Source organism: Scatophagus argus, chromosome 24 (assembly GCF_020382885.2).
Source record: "Scatophagus argus isolate fScaArg1 chromosome 24, fScaArg1.pri, whole genome shotgun sequence".
Classification (NCBI taxonomy): domain Eukaryota; kingdom Metazoa; phylum Chordata; class Actinopteri; family Scatophagidae; genus Scatophagus; species Scatophagus argus.
Genome location: NC_058516.1, coordinates 10,846,964 through 10,868,683, shown reverse-complemented (window position 1 = coordinate 10,868,683; position 21,720 = coordinate 10,846,964). Strand labels below are relative to the sequence as shown.

The 21,720-nt window shown below is 40.8% G+C and overlaps 3 protein-coding genes across 3 annotated transcripts; 1 reads left to right on the top strand and 2 right to left on the bottom strand.

The window, feature by feature from the left end:
- Nucleotides 1-3,118: 3,118 nt before the first annotated feature.
- Nucleotides 3,119-11,378, bottom strand: zgc:110699 (uncharacterized protein LOC325371 homolog). The gene is made up of 7 exons (XM_046382385.1): nucleotides 10,019-11,378; nucleotides 8,390-8,446; nucleotides 8,240-8,313; nucleotides 7,353-7,491; nucleotides 6,804-6,897; nucleotides 6,243-6,314; nucleotides 3,119-6,144 (listed from the first exon to the last, which is right to left on the bottom strand). Exons 1-7 carry the CDS (start codon nucleotides 10,224-10,226, stop codon nucleotides 6,036-6,038), a joined length of 753 nt encoding a protein of 250 aa, XP_046238341.1. The 5' UTR covers nucleotides 10,227-11,378; the 3' UTR covers nucleotides 3,119-6,035.
- Nucleotides 11,379-11,503: 125 nt separating this feature from the next.
- LOC124055458 (NADH-ubiquinone oxidoreductase 75 kDa subunit, mitochondrial-like) lies at nucleotides 11,504-17,289 on the bottom strand. Its single transcript, XM_046382337.1, has 19 exons — nucleotides 17,152-17,289; nucleotides 16,057-16,133; nucleotides 15,810-15,901; nucleotides 15,474-15,581; nucleotides 15,231-15,307; nucleotides 15,062-15,143; nucleotides 14,763-14,893; nucleotides 14,458-14,643; nucleotides 14,243-14,377; nucleotides 14,026-14,140; nucleotides 13,783-13,928; nucleotides 13,556-13,684; nucleotides 13,298-13,427; nucleotides 13,039-13,199; nucleotides 12,734-12,888; nucleotides 12,430-12,605; nucleotides 12,191-12,325; nucleotides 11,889-11,961; nucleotides 11,504-11,807 (listed from the first exon to the last, which is right to left on the bottom strand). Exons 2-19 carry the CDS (start codon nucleotides 16,127-16,129, stop codon nucleotides 11,716-11,718), a joined length of 2,196 nt encoding a protein of 731 aa, XP_046238293.1. The 5' UTR covers nucleotides 16,130-16,133; nucleotides 17,152-17,289; the 3' UTR covers nucleotides 11,504-11,715.
- A 216-nt stretch (nucleotides 17,290-17,505) lies between these two features.
- unc50 (unc-50 homolog (C. elegans)) lies at nucleotides 17,506-21,500 on the top strand. The gene is made up of 6 exons (XM_046382381.1): nucleotides 17,506-17,661; nucleotides 18,561-18,832; nucleotides 18,935-19,055; nucleotides 19,179-19,318; nucleotides 20,261-20,368; nucleotides 20,947-21,500. Exons 2-6 carry the CDS (start codon nucleotides 18,565-18,567, stop codon nucleotides 21,081-21,083), a joined length of 774 nt encoding a protein of 257 aa, XP_046238337.1. The 5' UTR covers nucleotides 17,506-17,661; nucleotides 18,561-18,564; the 3' UTR covers nucleotides 21,084-21,500.
- The last annotated feature ends 220 nt before the right edge of the window (nucleotides 21,501-21,720 follow it).

The following is a 21,720-nucleotide window of genomic DNA, read 5'->3' as shown; positions in this document are numbered from 1 at the left end:
GCGTCCGTGTAGCCTCAGCGAGCAAAAAATAGCCACAATCCACCCTGTGTCTTTGTCTCCTTCTTCTTTTTATTGGTGAATTTCGAAGAGGAGGAGCATTACTGTCACCAGCGGTCGTCTATGCACGCAATGACTTTGCCAGTCTTTTTTAACGTGGCTGAAGTGGCAGTCAAAAGTGCATTCCGCGATTGGAGTTTTGTAATGCAGTTTTAACAGCGAAAGAAAATCTTTTGAATTAGATGGTAAAAGGCTGAAATAAGTAATACAGTAATATGAGTCTCTAGTGAAGAATGTGAGTTCGTGGTTGAAAGAAAAGCAGAAAAAGACAGGTGACTGTAGAGACTGATCACACACCCTGAGATAGTGCCTGCAGCTACAACACACACACACACACACAGGCAGTGCAAAGTGGGAATGAAATAGATATTTCATTCTCTTCCATGATTGCTCAGGCTCGCCCGTCTCATTCCTTCCCTGTCATTCTGCCCCAGATTGTTTCTCCTCTGACATAGAGATTGAAACTCAGAGAAGAGAGAAACAGTGTACATTCAGACGCACCCGTGTGCATACAGCAGCTCTGACCTGCTACATAATCTGTGCAGGTTTCAGTGAAAGAAGCATGTAAGAAGGGAATTTCCAAGTGTTATTTAAGTACAACATGAAATAGCTCAACAACTTGATTGCAATGAAATTTGGTTCAGACATTCATTCCAAGAGGATGCGTCCTAATGACGTCGCTGATCACCTGAATTTGCCTGGAACGATGAACTTTGGCAATCCCTTAACCTTTGATGTAGCGCAGTTCACAAATTCCTACGGAGTAATTACAAAATTGATACTAACATTTAGCTCAAAGTTCAGGATATTTCGATCCACAATTTAAAAAAGTTGCAAAATTGCAAGTGGAGTACTGCATAGCTCAGTTCTGTGAGGACTCATGGCACTGAGCAAAATCAGAAAAGAACCTGAATGACTTGATTCCGACACCCCCTTGACAAACCCTTAGAAAAGTGTTTTTTGAAAGCAGGTTACATACTGTCAGGGTGCTTTTCATATTGTTCATTTCAAGGTCAATGCAGAAGATGTGGTAGGGGTTAAGCAAAAGAATTCCATTGTCATATTGGATAACAGTGCTTCCAAATCAGGTATTTGTGTGCTGTGTTGCTATTCAAACAATAGTCACTAACTGTTATGTAATGATCTCCTGTTACTCTGCAACCTCTTTCCGCCTCACTTCTTCTTGTTCCCTTTATGTTTTTTTTCCTTTTTCTCTTCCTTATCACACGTTCCTCCTCTCTCTGTCCCCACCTCTACTCTTTTCTCTTTCTTCCTTCTCCTTTTGCATATCACTTTACGAAGGTATAACACGCCAAGGGACAGGGTGTCTCTGTATTGTCCCACACACACTGGTGCTGTGTAACTGTAGTAACCCTCTACTGACTACAGTGATAACATCGTAAAACTAGCCAATTCACCTGATTCTCATTTCACATTTAAAGGTGGCCCGTTGACTTTTTGACCACCGGTGGCACTGTGGAGCAATATTGTGATGATATGACCCCCCCATTTTTTTATCACTTGTTTTACCTGCATAAGGAATGCACAGGGATGGTGCGACATATGGTGGGAAATGTTAAATGTAAATAAAATAGATTGCAAACACCACATTGTACCTTTAATATAAATCCCAGAATTTACATAACAATAAAGTTAGAATCCTACATTTTTTTGGTTACAGCAAACTCTATTTTTGATATTATTTATGCTTCGAAGAGGAGTTGTTATTCCTACAGCTCCTGTAGTTTGAGGGGATACATGATCTACTGCAAAGCTTTACACTTGAAATGATCGCTTATCCTTTTTAATTCTTTGACAAATGGCTTCCTGTGCGACAGGAGAACCGCAGCTCAAAACTGACATTGACAAGCAGATCTGATCAGCAGTCAGCTTTTATGCTAAGTAAGTGTCCACCGCCTCCTGAACACAGCACACAATCCAGGATACAGGGTGAAAGCAGAACCCAGTGACCATCATTTATACATACTTAGCATCCATATATTGTGACCTATTTTGTATATAAACTCCAAATAATACCTTAGTCAGGGTTAGAGCAATACATTTGATTGTTTTAACGTTATATCAATGTTATTCACATAAACTGATAAGAATGGAATATCTCTGTGAGTGGTTGGTCGTCTGTAAATGCAGATTGTGACAGGGAGCTCTCTGATTGGATTTTGGTGCAATGATGCAAGTATGACTCATCCTCTATTCTGAGCCTGGTGACTTGGGGTTTTGACCTTTTGTCTCCTTGGTGACCACTGTGATGTCATCACTTCTCCAAACATTCATTGTTGTCATCATCCTCTTCTGTCTCTCAAATCCACTCAGGTTTGTTGACATCACAAAGCACTGAGGTGGAGAACAAACTGTTTATATGTCTCTGTGTGAGTCAATGATGGGTTCTACCACACATAATCTCTATTTCTCACTCCTGTGCAGACCCAGTTAAGAGGCTTGAGTGTATTCACTGTGGCACTCACTCATGGTGGGGAATATAAATTCATATTTTGATATTAATGACTTCTAATTCCAAGCAGTCTGTTAACATTAAACTATAGCGGTCAGGGCTGGCACAACATTTTTTGGGGCTCAAAGAAGGACCTCTCAGCCACCAACACAATTACTTCATTTGCCATCTCACCTTAAGTCAAGCTAGGATATACAGGTGTATGTTAAAAGCAATTCCTACTGTTTGTCAAAAATAATCTTAACTCAAGTTACTGAACACTTTTACAATCACAATTACCACAATCACACAATCCACAGAGATTTCTGGAAAAAGCAAGAAGGGGGACCTTGACCCAAAATGATAGTCCTGTATTATGACCATCATCTTCCCTAGCAAAGTAATTTTTGTGCCTAAACCTAAACAAAACATAACATTTCAGATAAAAAAAAACATTTAGAAGCTATGTGTCGTTCTGGAGGGTAATTACAAACATGTTTTTTGTTGATTTGGACGATTTGGTGAAAATATTTCAACATTGTAAACAGTTAAGCAATAGCAATTTAACTTTCTGTCTTTAAGATTCCAGTCATGGAGGATTTGGCGACACCTGTGGTTACTGATGGTAACAGCAGGTGCATTTTAATAACACAGATCCCCCAGGGGTGAAACGTAACCAAATACATTTACTCAAGTATTGTGCTTGAGGACAATTTTGACCTTCCATGTTGTGATGCAGTACTATATTACTAATCCACCCGTATCTAAAATTGCCTTGACATTGAAAAACTATAACATGAAAATGCTTGTATTTGTATTTGTTGGTGATTAAAACAGAATAATATCAGATTCTATAATAATAATATAACCAGAAACCATTCTGAGCACTTTTAACTTTTATACTTGATACTCTGAATTTTATTTTAGTATGTATGTGTAGTATGTATGTGATTACTTCCCCCACCGCTGAGATACCTGCAAAAGTTCAAAATTCCATTTATGGGAGCAGCAATAGGCCTCAAGCAGCATACTGTCAAAAATGCTACAGAAGAGAGAGAAACTGTTTTTGCATCTGTTTACAGTGCAGCCAAGGAAATTGTGGTCCAAGAGGATTCATCAAGTCACAGTAGTTAAATAAAGAAGAGAGGGAAAAAGAACATGGCTTTTGTCATTTCTGTCCCGTAGCCTATGTCAACTGTTCTCCATTTTTTCCACTTCAAAGACCCCTAAACTGACACAAATTAGACTACAAATCCCCATTTAATAAGATTTCGCTCAGAATTTTGATTTTAGATGTTTTATAATAGAAAATGTATGAAACATGACCAAAATAGTCATACATCCTGTAGTTAGGATGGAACTACAGTGAATATTAAGTATTCCTCTTTTTGCTGTAGATCCCCTGGAACCACCTCAAGGACCCCTTGGGAATCCCTGAATCCCGCTTTGAGATTCAGTTCACTATATTTATGCATAATTTCTGGTGCAACCCTTGTCTATACAACTTGAATCCTGCACGGGAAAGGTGGACTCCGCCATTAAAAGTGAAAACTGCTATATAAACTAATACAAACGCTAAAGGGCCAATTCTGAAAAATGCCAGCCATAGTGTCCAAATGGGGACTGATATAATGTAAAGTTTGTTTGTAATCCTCTGTGTTTGTACATGAAGCCCAGTGGAGTTCTGCGGCTGGTTGGTTGGTGGTAGCTGGGTGGAGTGTATAATAAAAGGTAATGGGGGTGGATGTAACGGCGAGATGAAGAGTAAGCACACAGTCAATTTTCCCATAATGCTTTTACGAGTGGCTGGAGATAGAGCAGTGTGTATAAACGCTGTGGCCTCACTCAGAGTGGCTGCAACTGAGCAGCTCCCCTTTCCTTTTTGTGCTCCTTATGGACAAATAAGATGTCAAAGAAGCCAAACATTTTCCGTCCTTCTTATAGTCTGTCTTATTTTCTGCAGCTCACTGACTTGCTTTTTCCTGTCCCTCTTTTTTTCAGACGTCTCTCGCTGATCATAAAGTTCAGAAGTTCAGAGTGAGCACCGAGGATACATGGAAAGGAACAGAGAATAAGTCAAATCATGCCAAGACTGTAATCAAAGCCAGTCTCATTCCTAACACACTGTTACATCATCTACAAACTCCTACAACAAGGGCAAGTTTAACTGTTTTACTCAACCCAACTGATGGACTACAGTGGCTGCTTCATTAATTGACTGGCTTGATGCTTGTACAAATTACACATGACAATGTCAAAATATAAAAAAAGTGAACCTGACAGACTTGCAAAAAGTACGTGGACACACTAACATTACAGATATTTGTGATTCTTAAATGTCTCAAAGAAAAAAAACATTCATTTGCTGTTAAACCAGCCTTCGTTGTTCTGGGAAGGTTTTGTAAGATTTTGGATCTCACTGATGTTGGGCCACAAGGCCTGGCTCAAGGTCAGCAGTCTAATTTGTCCCACAGGCTTTCGATGGTGTTGAGGTCAGGGCTTTGTGAGGCTAGTGAACTTTTTCCACACCAGGGGTATTCTTACACCTTTGGCCAAATAGTGTATTTGACATGCTGCATAACTGTGGTAAGTCTGCACCAGATGCAAGAACTCTATCGCCCTCTACTGGAAAATATATTACATAACAAATTAGGACACAAACTTCTGTGGCTCTCGGTTTACAATTTACAATCATGTACTGGCTTAAACAAACTTTTGTTTGGAATTGCTGTGCATGTGTACAGTAAAGGTACAGGAATGCACGAGTGCAATTGGTTACATGTGCAGTTACCTCATGGCACCTCTACCCTGACTGCACAGATATTAATGTCTTCTAAAATAACTTGTTCTATATCTAAATTTGGCCCATTGTATATTTGCTGTTCCCGGTCTGTTTGCTTTTAAAGGGGATGAGAGGGGCTGATATGATCACCCATTACTGAAGCTCACCCCAACTCTGTACACATTGCTGTATTTCTCCTAATGTTGCTTTCATCTGGATCCAACCTGTTTCCCAGATAACCTTCAGCTGAGCTGGAACTGTCCTGCAATATCTCCTAAACTGGAAACTGTAGTTGGGCTCACTCATGTGTTTTTATATGTTTGATCAGTTTAGTTGAAACTTGCATCAAAGTGCCCTTTATGTTTTTTATCTACAGTGTTTAAAATTTGGTCATTTTTGTGATGTACTCTTTTCCTGCACAATCCTGTTGACCTCACCAAACTAAGCCAGAAGCTGCAGGCTTATGCTAGAAGTCATTAGTGGAAAAACGGTCCACACATTCCGTAGACGCCTTGAACCCTTTCGGACCTGGAGTTCAACAAGTTTCCTCCCTGCATCCTGAGTGATAAGAGGATTCAATATATCTTTAACTTTCAACAGCCAGTGAATACCAAAGTGCTGATATCATAAATTCAGTCTGGAAGTAAAATTCTTCTGAAATCAGACAAGACACAGTTTCCCAAAAATGTCCCACAGTAACAACAGGTGAACTGTTCGTGCACCCGAGGGGGTGGGCGGGGTGTGTCACCACTGCATGGTCTTGGATCTGGTCAGTTTCCTGGTCAAAGCGTGGCGAACAGTCAGCATGTAGGAGCGGCGGTCAGGCAGAGGCCGCTGCTGATCCAACACCAGCCTATCGGAAACAGTGAATAAGACATCAGCACCAGTGTCCGCTATCGGCAGTCTGTTTTGAGCATACGTCAGTTAAGTTAGAATTCAGATGATCCAAACCTGATGAGCTGAAACACTGCTGCCTCCACAGCTAAAACAGCTTCTGCCACCGACAGCTCTCTGAAACTGCACCTACACGCGCACACACACACACACACACACGCTGGATGTTACACTTGGCATCAATATGACCACACCTGACCAGTACATATCTGATGACTAAATTAGGCGTGTGCTGTATAATGTACTCCACAGCCACACTGCAAACAGGAACAGCTCATAGCTAATTCAGCACATTTTGACTGTTCAAAATGAGTGCATAGCAATAAGACTTAAAATTGTATCAATTAATGCAGGCTATAATATGAAAAAAGCTCAAGTCGTACCTCATGGCAGAACTCTTTGTGTGGGTGTATACTTTATAATGGCAAAATCCTTTATAAATGACACATTATATACATTTTGTTACTCCAAACTAACAAAATAACATTCACACTTTAACACATATGAATATCCAGATATTCATATTCAAGATGGAAAAAAATAACCAAGAGGAAAATATTGATTGTGAAGTAAAATGAGAAAAGAAGTGAAAAATAAAAATTGCAAACACTCACAAACCTTAAATCCTTGGCCAATCTCTGCCCTTCCTCTGTTGTCACCTCCCTGCCAATTTCCAGGTCTGCCTTATTGGCTACCAGCACTGTGGGAACAACTGAGACACACACACACACACAGAGTGAGAGAAAGTGACAATAAACTGATGGAATGATGCTATGGCATGCAGAGTTGGGAGGTTACCTACAGAGCACAGGACGGCCTACCAAGTATGGAATGCATGCCCGCTTCATTTGTGCATGTGTGCGTGGCTGCATGTGTGTGTGTGTGTGTATGTAAAGGTGACAATAGACAGACGTCAGACGGTGTTAGAGCAGAGACTCACTTGACTTAAAGAGCAAACAGAGCGCACACACTGTTACTGTGGAGATCACACTGCTGGTTCAGGAGTTCAGCAGCTGGTATGTCAGTTAGTTGTGTAAGTTTCATGTCTCTAAGTCATCTGTATGCAGTTGCTACTCATGATGTTGGTATTATATTTTCAATAAAAGGACACTGGAGAAAAGGGAGAGCACAAATTATTTTACGTATCTTGAGCAATAAGTTTCCTACCCAGACTCTGTTTGGTTTGGTCGATGAGGTTCTTGAGTCGAGGGACCTCCAGGAAGCTGAGGCGATGCGTTATGGAGTAGACTAGCAGGAAACCGTCTGCCCAGCGGATGGACGACTCCAAAGAAGCCGAAGAGCTCTCCTGAGGGACGTAACATCATGTACTATATAACAGTCATGTCGGAAACACTGACTGAGGTGAACTCACTACACTTATCCATATATTTAAAAAAAAAAATTGATATTCTTATGTCTGTGAAGCCAGAGCCAGACGGCAATTAGCTTAGCTTAGCTTAAAGACTAGAAAAAGATGGACACAGCTAGCCTGGTTCTGTCCAAAATTTTAAAAAATCATTTACAACACCTAAATTTGACAAATTAACATCTTAATTTGTTAAACTATACATTGTAAAATTCATAAGTGCTTGTAGGCGTTTTTTTTGTTTGTTTGTTTTTTGTTTTTTTGTTTATTTTTTTAATTTTGTTCTTCCTGTTCCCAGCAAAAGCTAAGGTAAGCTAAACACATGCTAGCTCTAGCTTTATATTTGATAAAGAGTTTAGGGTGGTGTCGGCCTTCACAATTAACTCTCTGCAGCCCCCGTGTTTTAAAAAACGTTGCAATACTGTCCTGAAACATGACAAAATGTTTTCCAGGACATAATAAATGAAAATAAAACAATTTTAATATTGCATTACAAATTTCTGTGTGTTGCGGCCTCACTGTATACAGTTGGCATTTAGTTTATTTTTATTACCCCTGACCCTCAGACAACCTGTGTCCACCACTGCTTTTAAGTATTTTACAAACTTTGGGTTTAAGATTAGGTAGCTTAAACTAGTAAATATGTTTTTTGAGAAAAAAAAATAAATAAATAGAAGCCACAATTTACCTTACAAGCGATATCCAGAATCTCTAGCTCGACAGCTTCCTGGTCCACCACTCGACTGCATCTGTAGGTCACTTCTGCAGTAAAACACATTTTACTTATATTTTCCATAGCAATTAAGTTTAATGTGGTAATTATTTACTTAAGTCTTACCCTTTTTATGGTCGTATTCACCAATGAAACGCTTGGTTATGAAACGAACGCACAGTGCTGGAGACACAAAACAGATATGGTCACCGGAGAGTGAACTGCCAGCAACACAACAGACACTAACTAATATTTTTCTCTCAGTGCACGTCCACACACGATGTTTGATTTTAACATTTGCAACTGATCTACATTGCCACTTTGACAATTATAATAACATTACCTGTCACGTTTAAACATGTGCAGAAGTGCTTTCTCTTTGTTAGGATGTCTGGATGGGTTCATTAAGAGGTTATTTACTCTTGTTCAAGCTGTTATTTGAGTCTTCACAGCTGAAAAATTTACTGCGTTTTCATCTGTTATCAGGAGTTAAAGCTTGTTATCAATCTCGGTCACATCAGTATTTCAACATGCAGATATGCACAGGCCAATTTCTGGTTATTCTGGGTAATCCACACACCTCCCTGTACACAATTTTCACTAAAACTATGACTGAAGTAATGATATATCTGAAAACTGAACTTAAAAGGTTATCTTTCTTAGGAGAATTGAATTTTGGCAAACCAGGGTGACATTCTGTAAATTTTATTTTGCTTATTTAAGCTGGAGTTTGGCAAACATGGTGGTGTTTCTAGGAAAATTCCAAAATGTACACAGAAATAAATCTGCTGTAAATTTCAGGTAGTTTGAAGTAAAGAAAGTATTCAAATCCTTTGCTAAGTACCCATGATGGAAGAAGTACTTAGATCATTTAAGTAAAAGCACCAAAGCATTGACATCAAAATGTACTTTAAGTACAAAAATTAAAGTATTAAGCCCATTTCAGAATAATATATATTTCTTATTATGACAATTAGTGTATTCATACATCACTTTAATACTGCTGCATATTAATGTAGGGATAATACATAATATCTATGTGTCATTACTTTATATACTTTGTGATTTTGTAGCGGGGATCAAAGAAGTCCAATATGTAGAGGAGTAAAAAGTACAAATTGTAGTGGCATAAAAGTATGAAATACCCAAAATGCTCAAATACAAAATACCTGTATATGTTTGAGGTTTTTTTTTTGGTCATGTCATTAAAGGGCCTCAATGCAAGATTAATTTAATTCATTTAATTTTCCTTACAAAACACAAGATTGTAAAATGAATCTCCAGGTTCAACTCCAGTTTCTTGAAACAACCCCCCCCCCCCCCCCAATGAAGCCACATCAGATTGCTCTAAATTTGCGGAATGAGCACAATAGTTTACGTAAAACCATGCCTGATGCGCATGCCGACGTGTTTTCCCACCATGACAAGCTCTGAGAAAAGACATAAGGAAACATGCAGTAGTTTGACATTAGCAATGGAGGTCACAGTGGCTGGTTAGACTTCACCGCTCAGGAGGAGAGGTCAGTGTTAGACCTGTGTAAGCTTTCCATGTTTAGCAAAACCCTTTGAACTATGGCCAAAACTTAACCCCAAATTTAACCTTTTTTTCCCCCACATGTTGACCATGTGACAGATCCTGCACTGCTGTTACATAATCCAAAATAATCCACAAAGTGATCCACTTTCTTGTCTTCCTGAGCTTTTTCTGTCTCTATCTCTGCACATTAATATTTATGTCTGTAGGCTGTAATCTACCTGTTTTTCCAGTGTTCTGTGTTCCCAGAATAAGGATTTTAACTGGAACCATTTTCCCGTTGGGTCCAATTTTAGCCTTCCGTCTGCACCTGCATGAAAACCCTCCAGAGCAGAACAGAGGAGGCGACTGCAAAAGTAGAAGTACAAAACCACAAGCAGACTCACAAAACAAAGAAACAATACAAACATTATGGAACAATATCCACATATAAAAATAAAATATATGGAGAAGTCCATAAATAGTAGTAATACATTATAGACTGCACTAATACTGACCTTTAAGTCGAAATAAATTCCAGATATGGAGCGGAGTAAAATAATAAAGTCACTGTGCTCAGTCTGAAGACACTGAGCAGACAGGGAATGAAGAGATGAGGCTGTCTTCTTTCTTTTTTCTGTGTGTGTGTGTGTCTCTCTCTCTCTCTCTCTCTCTTGGGGGAACAGTATACGACAAGAGCCATTTGTCTAGAGGAACTGAGTCCAACTTTACACACCGGTGTGCCATTCTGGATCCATTCAAGACACATATAAACACTTGTTTTTAGGGGCCTTTAAATGGTTTACAGCCATTCCCTCAAGATTTTCCCCTAAAGAGGGAAAAATAAACTAGCTGACACTCAGTAGACTATTGGCCCCCAAAATCCTAAATTTTCATGCCGCCTCACTAATGGTTTTGGAGCTCAGTAGTGTTTCTGAATTATCATACAGCAGTCCAGCATGTTTTGCGATAACTCCTCTGTATGTTGAATCTCGATTAGTTATCTCGCGGAAAGTTAGCGGTTAGCTTAGCTTGTACCCTCACAGAGTGGAAACAAGGAAAAACAGCTAGCATAGCTCTAAGATAAAAAATAGTTCCACACAGAATTTTTTTTTTTTTTTACACATTTTCTTTTACTAACAAAATATAATGTGTTTATTAATGAGCTTCAAAGCTGTGTAGAAGACCAAACCATTTTTTTTCCAATCTAACGTTAAAGTGAGCTAACTGTCACACTATTCATTAGTTTTCCTCTCATTTCAAGCTCACAAAAAAAAAGCTTCCCAAAACATTCAACTCTTTCCTTTAAGAACGATTTGTGTGGATAACAGAGATGCGCCCAGGTTAGCAAAACTCAGTGATGAAACTTGGAAATGTACCGTAAAGCCTCTTGTTCAAACATTAATGTCTTAACTGATTTACTTCAGTTAGTGGCCTTGACCGGAGCTATGTATTCTGCTAAGACTTGTCTTCCTACAGGCTGCCTGCATGTCAGCAGGCCTCTGCAGAAAGCCAGATTAGACCATATTTCATATGGGAGTATTTGGCAAATGCTGCCTGGAAAGTTCAGACAACTTATTGCCTGAGGTATAACAGTTTGTTTGACTTAGATTGTTGTTTTCTACTGAGCATAAGTAAACTTTTACTGGTATAATAGGTAAAAGGAGTAATAAATCACAAGTGAGGAGCTTACTTTCAACCAAAGATGCAATAAATGAAAGCTGAAAGACTTTTGTAAGATTTTAATCATATTTCATATGTTTCTCAGTTTTATTCGACAAAGATCGTCCTCGGGAGCGAAAACGATTTAACTGTATACAACAAGCATCAAGGACAACTTTAAATAAGGAGCGACCATGTGTTCCTTCAGAGAAGCGTGTGTTATAGCAGAGGAGAGAGTTTATTCTTGTTTAAGGATGTGTGTGTGTGTGTCGGCTGCTCAGCAGACTGAAGGCTCGTCGACAGCGGCCGCTCCCTCCGTCACGGCTTTGACACATTTGGCCATCGTCTGAGAAGCTCTGCTGATAGAGTCTGAACACAAAGAGGGGAAAATTACATTTTTTAGATTCACATTTTTGCATGCGTATCCCCTGTTAAGACACACATATTTACCTGTCATGTAGAAGTCCTTTACTGTAAGTTGAGGTGGTACCAGAGGAGCTGCTATGAGGTCCTGGTTTACAGCCTGTGAAGAACAGAGTGAGGAAACAGAGAGATGGATCATTTGCTTCTTAATGACTTGAGAGCCCCAGCAGCTCTCAGGTCTGAAAAACATTCAAGGCCTTTGAAGCTACGGAAATTATTTGGGTAATTTTGTTTCAAAATAGTGAGCCACTGTGAAACATGGGAGTATCAAAGCCTGTATGACGCAAAGTTCTGACTCTGTGGATGTTTTGGTGTGTGCCTGAGTGTACCTTTGCAAGTTCGTTAGCCTGTTTGAAGTAGTTTGCCTCCTCCACGTCGTCATACCGGACAAGATTGGGAGAGACTTCGGCTAGCCTGTCTCGGACCTCTTCCAGTGAGTCGTAGGGCAGTGTCACACCAGCGAGCTGTGAAAACACACATTACTTTGAATGACTGCACATTAGGGTTCAATTTAAATGTTAGCTTACAGTATGAACATTAAGCCCATGCTCAGTGACTTCCTGCTTACTTCAGATATGGCCCTGACGATCTTCCAGTCCTCTCTGGCCATTCCAGGGGCAGTAACCGCCACCCGGGTGTGTTGGCTCCTGCCTTCAGTGTTGACATAGGTGCCATTTTTCTCTGTGTATGCAGCACCAGGGAGGATGATGTCTGCCATCGGTGCTCCTACGTCACCATGGTGACCTAGAGGGGTTCAAAATCAAATTTAATATGATTTTAGGAATCAGAATTTTTTTCTTTATCTTTAATGGCTACCACTGAATGTGTGTATGTTTGTGTGTGTGTGTGTGTGTGTGTGTGTGTGTGTATACCCTGGTAGATGACGAGACTGTCTTTAGGCAGGTCGGCTCTGGTGATGCAGCCAGCATCAGCTCCCAGCAGGAACAGGACTTTGGGTGGATTTTTCCTGATGGCGTCCACACCGGCCTTATAGCCGAGGTCCAATGCAGCCACCTGACTGGCCACTCTGCTCACACACACACACAAAGTATCAACAGGAAGCATCTGCTATTCCTTGCTATTAAAAGCTGCTTGCCTATTAAATCATCACTTGTGTTAAGAGAATCAAAACCAACCAAAACAACTCCAATCTGTTGAAAATGAGTTAAAGTTGTACCTGTGCAGGACGTTGAGGACTTTCCAGCCCTCTTCCACTCCACTGCTGGTTCTGGCATTCAGAGCAATGGTGGAGACGGCGCTCAAAATGGCGGCTCCGTCTTCTCTCTGCAGAGCGGTGCTGCCCACAATCACTACCGGACGCTTAGCAGCTGAAACGACCTTGAAATGAGAAAAGGAAAAAAAAAAATCATTCATCTGAGAGCAGCCAAAAAACATAAACAAATAAATAAAGTCATATCAGCTCATGTGTTCACTACTTGGCAGAAGGGGTGTGTGCCATTAGCCAGCTCCTTCAGCACCGAAGTCTCCTCTCCCAAATACTCGTACGAGTAGCTCAAGTCCACCTTGTGCCCAACCATGGCAACGCGCAGCTCATTGTGGAGCCAGCTGACACGGGAAGAGGAGGACACAGGGGGGGGCAAGTCACATATACAAGACAAACTCGTCAAATTATAAAATCTATTTTTTACTGAAACTGAACTGTTTCCGGAAGAAGACGCGATGCGTAAGTTTACCTCTTACGGATTCGGGCGTTGAAGAGCGGGGCTTCGTAGCGAGGGTTGGTTCCCACGAGCAGCAGCAGGTCGCATTCTTCGATGCCGGCGATGCGAGAGTTCAACAGGTAGTTGGAGCGAAGGTCAGTGCTAGAGAGAGCGAGAAGAAGAAGAAAAAAAACAACAGTGGAGACAACAACAGAGACTTTAGGGAGCCCGTTAATTATATGCTACACACACAGTCTTACCCCGCCCCCGCCATAGGGAAAAGCTCCTCAGTGCACAGGTTTTCTGAGTCGAGTCTGTTGAGGAGGTCTTTGAGGGATACCAGGGTTTCAGCGTCAGCCATCCCTCCTGCGATGGCTGCTACCTCGCCGCCCTGCACGCTCTGCAGCTACGCACACAGTAAAACGCACACGCTCATAGGTGACACACGTAACGATGTCATGAACAACACAACATCCCATACAGATGCAAACACACACACTTACTGCTCCGGCGACACGAGTGAGAGCGTCCTCCCAGGTGGTCGGGATCAGCTGACCTGAATCATCTTTCACCATTGGCTGCGTCAGTCTCTGCCTCTTCAAACCGTCATATGCAAACCTGAGACACACATTTGGGAATTCTTTGTCATTTTAAAGACTACTTTCTTACTTACAAGTTGAGACTTTTATTCAGGGTCCGTTAGGTCTACATGTATTTTACCTGGTCTTGTCAGAGATCCATTCTTCATTGACATCTTCGTTCAGCCTGGGCATCACCCTCATCACCTCACCGCCTCTTGTGCTCACCACAATGTTACTGCCCACAGCATCCAACACGTCAATGGATTCGGTTTTCCTGCAAAGACAGCAGAGGATGAAGCAAAATAGAAAATGCTTGAAAAATCAGTCTGACTTAAGTATCAGACCTTTTCCTACCTGGTCTCCCATGGTCGTGCGGTGAAAGCGTACGGTTTGGAGGTAAGCGCTCCCACAGGACAGACATCGATAACGTTGCCCGACAGCTCCGACATGAACATCTTCTCCACGTACGTGCCGATCTGAAGGTTGTTTCCTCTTCCTGTTGTTCCCAGGTCTTCCACGCCAGCGATCTCACTAGCAAAACTACAAAAACACACACACAAATATTGGAACGAGCTGCGTATTTCACCTCCTGAAAAGACAACGGCGGACGGTCACGTCATTCAGGTGAATATGAACGTGGATGCGTGCGATGTGCTCACCGGACGCAGCGTGTGCACTGGATACAGCGGGTCATGATGGTTTTGATGAGCGGTCCGATGTTTTTGTCCTCCACCGCTCTCTTGTCTTCTGAGAAACGACTGCGGTCTGAACCAAACTGCATGGACTGATCCTGGGAACATATCGAGGACGGAAAAATTGTTATCATTTAATCCACTATATTAGCCTCAAATAAAATTGTAAGCAGTTGCATGGCATGAGGGCACTGGGAATAAATGAGTGTATTTTCTACTTTTGATGAACTGACCCTTTAACTTCCATATACTAGCTTTTAGGTTACCTGCAGGTCACACTCTCCTCCCTGATCACAGATGGGGCAGTCCAGTGGGTGGTTGGCCAACAGGAACTCCATCACTCCCTCTCTAATGACACACACGCATCCACTCATTAAGGGCATTTCATCAAGTTAGCCTGAAGTTTGAATCATATTTGAATATATAAATTTGTACCTGGCTTTGCGTGTCTTCTCTGAGTTGGTAAGGATGTTCCACCCCTTCATGACGGGCATGGCACACGCCGCCACTGGCTGAGGAGCACACGACAAGACACACACCTCAATTGGAAGGTAGTACAGCAAGATTTTACAGTAATTTCTATGCCAAGATACCTAATCTCAGTGTGCTTTGTTCAATTTAATGTACTTTCAGTCCTGTGGCTGCTAAAAATATAAACAAACAGATGTACTCTGTTACCTTTGGAGCTTTCTCAATCTCCACCAGACACATGCGACAGTTTCCTGCCACTGAGAGGCGCTCATGGTAACAGAACCTGGGGATCTGGATTCCTGCCTTCTCACAGGCCTAAAGGAGAAAGGAAACCGTCATGAGACTATCTGGCATTAGAGGACTGTCAAGAATTACGAAATGCTGGGTTTCTATAAGGAAAGACAAGCTCAGAATAATCAGAAATACAAACCTTCCATCATCCTTCACTGTCCTCAGTTATGGACTAAAACACTGCCATTACCTAATAAAATATTATCTATATTTTTATTTATTTACCGATACCTACATTTGTCTGTTTCTTACCTGCAGCACAGTAGTTCCAGGCTCTACCTCCACAGGTTTCCCATCCACAAACACTTCCACCATGTTGCTTGCAGCTCGCACAGGAGTGCGCACTGAAAGTGGATACACAAAGGTCAAATTTATTAGAATGAAATGAAAGATGACCAATAAAAGGAATCTAAAAATATATTTAGTGTAAAGTCTGCTCAGTCAGAGAATAACTGTTGTTAATTACCTTGACACACAGATGCGCATACACATTTCTTACCAGTGCTGGAGGGAGCCAGGCTTCCCTTGGCGGCTCCGGCCAGAGCTCGGCCGACGGTCGGCAATCGCAGCATGACGCTGTGAGAGGAGAAAGCAGCCAACATATAAGCTAAATGACTGATCAGTTATTTATAAACATGCAGATCAATTTACTATCAATCAACTAAAACTTATTAATCGTTTCTAACCACAATTAGTAAAAAGTACATTCAACATCATGCCTATACTTGGCAAGTACTAACACATGCCACCAAATTTTTGTTTAGCCAAGCTGTGAGAAGTAAAACTATTTTTTTATCAAAAATGTGGAAAATTCCAATAACAAGCAGCCCTTGCTTTATCAGTGACGTCATTATGTCACCAATAATTATTCAGTCAACATTATGTTATACTGGTCAGATTTCAGGCAAGATGCAGCTGTAGGTTGTGAACGTTCATGTCAGTAGATGCCAACAAAATGTCAGTTGGTTTTCATTTGGATTGTGAATTCAGACTTAGAAAGCCATTAACACTGTGTCCAATGTAAAGTTCACATAATATATTTTAGGTTTGTAGTATCAATAATGCTGCCCACATATCTGTAAACTCACACTGGGCACTTACACTTAAGTTTATTTTTACTGGACAGTTTGATAAATTATTACAGAATCTAATCAGCATCTCTTAAAGAGACGTTATTTAATGCAAGACAGTTGTACTGGATTGAATAAGTTTCTGTGCTAATGCTAGCTAGCTTAATAGCTGTCATTGTCAACAATAACAAGTCGTACGCAACCACATAGTTAACGTCTCAAGGAGGTAACGCACAGAAAACAAAAGCAGAATTTCCGAAACATGCTGAGGCAATAAGATATTAAGTAAGTTTTCATACAGTGGATATACAAGCATAAACCTTCCAACGAGGACTCCTTGCTTTCAGGCTACTAGGGTTAGCTAACAGCTAGGCACTAAGTTACTCAAGGGCACGGGCATTGCAATGCTGTACGAGGGTTACTGGGGGTAATAAGGTCAAACACTTTATTTTCCTGTGATCTTGCAATTAAATAATGCATACATCTGAACCGTTATAAGTGCATGCTGTGATTTTGGTTCTTACCTTTCGCTATTTGGCCTTCTTGACCAGAACAGCGGTGATCTGAATTTTACCACCAGTCAAATAGCTATAGCGTCGTTAGCGGAAATAACATTATCCTACTTCCGGTTAAAGTGAGGGCAAAAATTTCACAATAAAAGTGACTCTCCACTTACTCAACACGTCAGTTACATACTTCATCCATCCTAACTGCTGCAAATAAATTGTCGTTTTTATCGGAATTGCTATTGTGGTAATTAATAATGGCGTTCTCTGCAAATAATCACCTGAATTTACCCATATTTTTCTTTCTTTCTTTTTTCTTTACTTTAATTGTTTTTTTGTTAGTTTACATCAGGACCGATTGTGCAAAACCATGGGTCATACCACCGACTACATTTCCCATGATGAACTGGCTTTAACCGGAAGTAGCTACGTGTTCATTTTTGCGACAGGTCAGGAAGCATCTGCATAGAGCTTGAGAAACAAGCAGAAAGTGGTGCTTTCTCCTGGGAAGGAGTACCGCAGGAATAGGTAAATATTCTTCTGAGCAAAGAAGTTTAGTTGTTTGGCTTATACCAAAGACCGCAGCGTTTAAGCAGAGTTTAATATAAATAAGTTTGGCTCGGCCCTCTCATTTAATAAACTAGTTAGCAACAAGCTAACTGTATCTGCTAGCAAACCTAACGTCAACAAGCAAGGAAATTAAATATATTAGTATAGTTATTAGTATAACAAATACCAGGGCGCAATAGGTAGTTGGTGTACACAATAATTTTTATAATGTGAGTTTTTTTACGTATGGCCAATATATAGCATGGCTTTGCATTAGCATCCTGTGTTTCTGTGTTGTCATCTTTTTGAAGCAGGTTGTTTGCGTTTATGTTTGAGACTGTTTATTAATAGCATGCTGTAGGACTAGTAACAAATTTAAATGGGCATGTATAGTTATTTGAAAATACAGGACTGCTGTGTGTCTTTGTAAATCATAACTAACCTAAGCCACAGTGTTAAAATGACAGGAATGGTCTACTTAAGCCTTTTAAAGGTATTAAGCCTGGCTGTTGAACCTTTAAAATATTTACCCTTTTCTTGCAGTTTATGCTTAATTTTAAAAAGCAGTTAGTATACTCACACCATAGAAGCTCTGCTAAATCCTAAAATATTTAATCCTAAATCTCCAATTACATCTTCTCTGCAACTATAAAGTAAGCACACACTAAATTTCAAAATGAGCTTTATCAGTCTGGTGTTAAAAACTAATTGATAAGCTCAAAAGTTTTATTTCATAGAGTATAATTATTGGGTTTGTTGAATTGGTTTATTTTGTTCAAGGTGAGAGCAAACTTCCTCAGTTCAGCCTGTCTCTTTTCCTTCTTCTCTTTCGTCTTCTTGTCCTCACCTCGCTCTGCTCTTCCTATTGGATATTTCAGCACCATGTTGCCGACCACCTCGCCGCAAAGCAACGGCGCCCTCGGTTCGAGGGATGCTGCACGTCACACAGCAGGCGCCAAGCGCTACAAATACCTGCGACGGCTGCTCCATTTCAGACAGATGGACTTTGAATTTGCCCTGTGGCAGATGCTGTACTTGTTCACGTCGCCACAGAGAGTTTACCGCAACTTCCACTACAGGAAACAGACCAAGGACCAGTGGGCCAGGGATGACCCTGCTTTCCTGGTCCTGCTCAGCATCTGGCTGTGTGGTAAGTCTGCACTCATGTGTTCCACTCTTTCGTGATGCTACTCCTTCCCTACTTTACCTGTTTGACTTTATATAAGCTAACACTCCCTCTATTCCTCTGCAGTGTCAACAATAGGCTTCGGTCTGGTGCTGGACATGGGAGTCCTGGAGACTCTGAAGCTGCTGCTGTGGGTGGTTTTTGTTGACTGCATCGGAGTGGGTCTGCTCATATCAACACTGATGTGGTGAGTTTACCTAGTTGATGATATGAACAACATGGAAATAATGAAGCAGCTTTACTCCAGTTATTATAATTAAGGCAGATTTATCGTATACAAATTTTTGTTTGTTTGTACTGTTTGTTCCAGGGTTATCACCAACAAATACCTGTTGAAACATCCCAGCAGAAACTTTGACGTGGAGTGGGGCTATGCGTTTGATGTTCACCTCAACGCTTTCTACCCCCTTCTTGTCATCCTGCATTTCCTGCAGCTCTTCTTCATCAACCGTGAGTACATCAAAATGATATCATCCAATTCAAGGCATTAAACGGCCTTCAGTAAATATGCATTTTATGTATTAAGGCCCAGATGCACCAAGCTGACATTACAGAACAAGTGACGACAAAGACAGACTCTTGTGTCGCTTCGTGATGAAATAGCACTCCATACCAGCAGATGCCGATGGTCTTTATTCGGCAGTCAAAACTTGAGGCTGACAGACCGGGAATGGGACATTACCGTTGATATGATAAAGTAGCGCCTTTCACACGCCTCTCACCCACCGCTTGGACGGTTTCAATTGCTTTGTTCCACATGGTCATGTTGTTGTTAAAATATTTATGTACCGGAAACATTATCAGCCATTTTCGGGCTGTCCGTGAGCATCGGTGGCCCGTGTTTTTGCAGCGTGTCCTGCACTGTTGCCACTAGTCGGCCTCCTTTGGTGGCTTTTCAGCCGACCGAGCGTGTTGAATCGGTGGCAGAGTCACTGCGATCGGCTGTTCTGCTAAGTGAGTCAGTGCCTGTGACCACAGAAGGCTTTTCATATTTTTCATTGAAGTTTTGTTCCAACAGCCTGTAATTTACAATTTATGTAGCTGATAAATTAAGTTGCGTGCACAGGCAATTTAAGTCCTCAGAGTGTGTCCTACGACAGCCCAAGTGTAGCCGTCACACCAAGATGAACTAACACCGACTGTGTCTAGTCACATTAGTTAGCTTATTGAGGTGTTTCACTTTGTTTCGAATGTTCTTGTTTGCCCTCGCATGGACAGCTCAACCTTTTTCATATCAGTGTATAATAAAATGGATCATGTCATAGCCAGAATTGCATGACTTGTCAAAAGACTACGTTAAAGTCTAAATCTAATCATGACGCTGTATTGAGCTGATTGGATTCCACCTGCCTGCCGTGTCACCACGCTTCCACTTTGTTTTGTCTCTTTCAGATATTGTGGTCATAAACTCAGACTGGTTCCTGGGGTACTTCGTTGGAAACACTTTGTGGCTAATCGCCATCAGTTATTATCTCTACATCACGTTCTTAGGATACAACGGTAAGTCTTCATCACATTTAGAGTTAGACTGTTCTTAGCATTTGCTGCACTGATTGTCATTGTCATTGATTGTGTGTGAGAAGTCCTTAAACAGAACTAACTTGTAATGAGACAGCATTTGCTTTTACACAAAGTGTGCGCAAATCTGCTTAGAGCGATCTGATTAATAAATGACTTTGTAGACAGAAAATTATTTGTCAGGTATTTTGACGATCAGCGTCTCTTTCGTAGTCTTATGTGATAGTAAATTGGTCACATTGGACTGTTAGTTGGACAAAGGATTTATGGAAATTGTGTTGTTTCTTTTAAAAATCTACACATTCATCGCTAATTCTGAAAACAACAAAAATCAGGAACTTAATCAATAATGGTTTTGAAATTTATCAAATTTTACATTTCCAATGAATCAGCATCAAATTTCTACATATGAACACATAACAGAGAGGGATCATATTTATGGATGTTTGGGTTGGGGATTGGGGTCATTTTATTGGTTGTTTATTTCCACAGTAACTGTAAAGGTATGAGGTTGCTATCAGTCTGTATGCTGATGTATCTTTCTTGCGTCCACCACACAGCTCTACCCTTCCTGAAGAACACCGTAGTGCTTCTCTACCCCTTCGCTCTGCTCGGCCTCATCTACGTCCTCTCTGTCTCTCTGGGCTGGAACTTCACCCAGGGTCTCTGCTGGTTTTACAAGTACAGAGTCCAGTAGGACCAGTTTGGCACCTGAAGTTGGACTCTAGTTTGCTCCAGGCCGATTCAAAATCCTGTTTTCAGCACACCTTTAGGTGGCAGCAAATCTTTTTCCATCTTCTGCGGTTGAGGAGGACTTGGTCTGTGGTTTACTCTCAGTAAACCGGGACACTGGATTTGACTGACTCTCAATGGACTGTCGATTTTCTGTTCGACTCTTATGTTGAGCTCCAGAATCAGTGAACAGTGACAGGGGGGGAACCGATGAGATACAGCTTTTATTGTTGTTCTTTTTGTATGATTTGTAAATAGTACTCTGGCTAGGTTGTAAGATATACTTTGATGATTGTTTCTGAAGAGGAAAAAAAAATTGGTTTGTTTCTTTGAGTTTTCTTAAAAAAAATTAAAAGAAAAATGTAATCCTCCTTATTGAAAAGAAAAAAAAGAAAAGTAGAGGAACATGGGATGCAGACTTTTTTTTTCCTTTTCTTTTTTTTTTCTTAAAGTGTACATTCCGAAGCACTTTCAATAAAAGGTTTTATTAACTTAAGCCTTCTCAGTTTTTACAACCCGAAGTAATAAATCGAATTCTTTCCTTTTTGATCTTTCGGAAAATACTTTAAAGCATGAGGCTGGTTTTTGGCTAATGTTACTGT

What these genes read in the sequence shown, in the direction of transcription:
- zgc:110699 (XM_046382385.1), bottom strand. Translation starts at nt 10,226, where the DNA reads ATGTGGATATTGTTCCATAATGTTTGTATTGTTTCTTTGTTTTGTGAG. An exon ending in TGAATACGACCATAAAAAGG is followed by an intron (nt 8,314 to 8,389) that starts GTAAGACTTAAG and finishes GTTTTACTGCAG; the next exon opens with AAGTGACCTACAGATGCAGT. An exon ending in AGATTGGCCAAGGATTTAAG is followed by an intron (nt 6,315 to 6,803) that starts GTTTGTGAGTGT and finishes GTGCGCGTGTAG; the next exon opens with GTGCAGTTTCAGAGAGCTGT.
- LOC124055458 (XM_046382337.1), bottom strand. Translation starts at nt 16,129, where the DNA reads ATGCTGCGATTGCCGACCGTCGGCCGAGCTCTGGCCGGAGCCGCCAAG. An exon ending in GAGAAGACACGCAAAGCCAG is followed by an intron (nt 15,144 to 15,230) that starts GTACAAATTTAT and finishes GTGTGTCATTAG; the next exon opens with AGAGGGAGTGATGGAGTTCC. An exon ending in AGGCTAACGAACTTGCAAAG is followed by an intron (nt 11,962 to 12,190) that starts GTACACTCAGGC and finishes TGTTCTTCACAG; the next exon opens with GCTGTAAACCAGGACCTCAT.
- unc50 (XM_046382381.1), top strand. Translation starts at nt 18,565, where the DNA reads ATGTTGCCGACCACCTCGCCGCAAAGCAACGGCGCCCTCGGTTCGAGG. An exon ending in GCAGCTCTTCTTCATCAACC is followed by an intron (nt 19,319 to 20,260) that starts GTGAGTACATCA and finishes TGTCTCTTTCAG; the next exon opens with ATATTGTGGTCATAAACTCA. An exon ending in CACGTTCTTAGGATACAACG is followed by an intron (nt 20,369 to 20,946) that starts GTAAGTCTTCAT and finishes TCCACCACACAG; the next exon opens with CTCTACCCTTCCTGAAGAAC.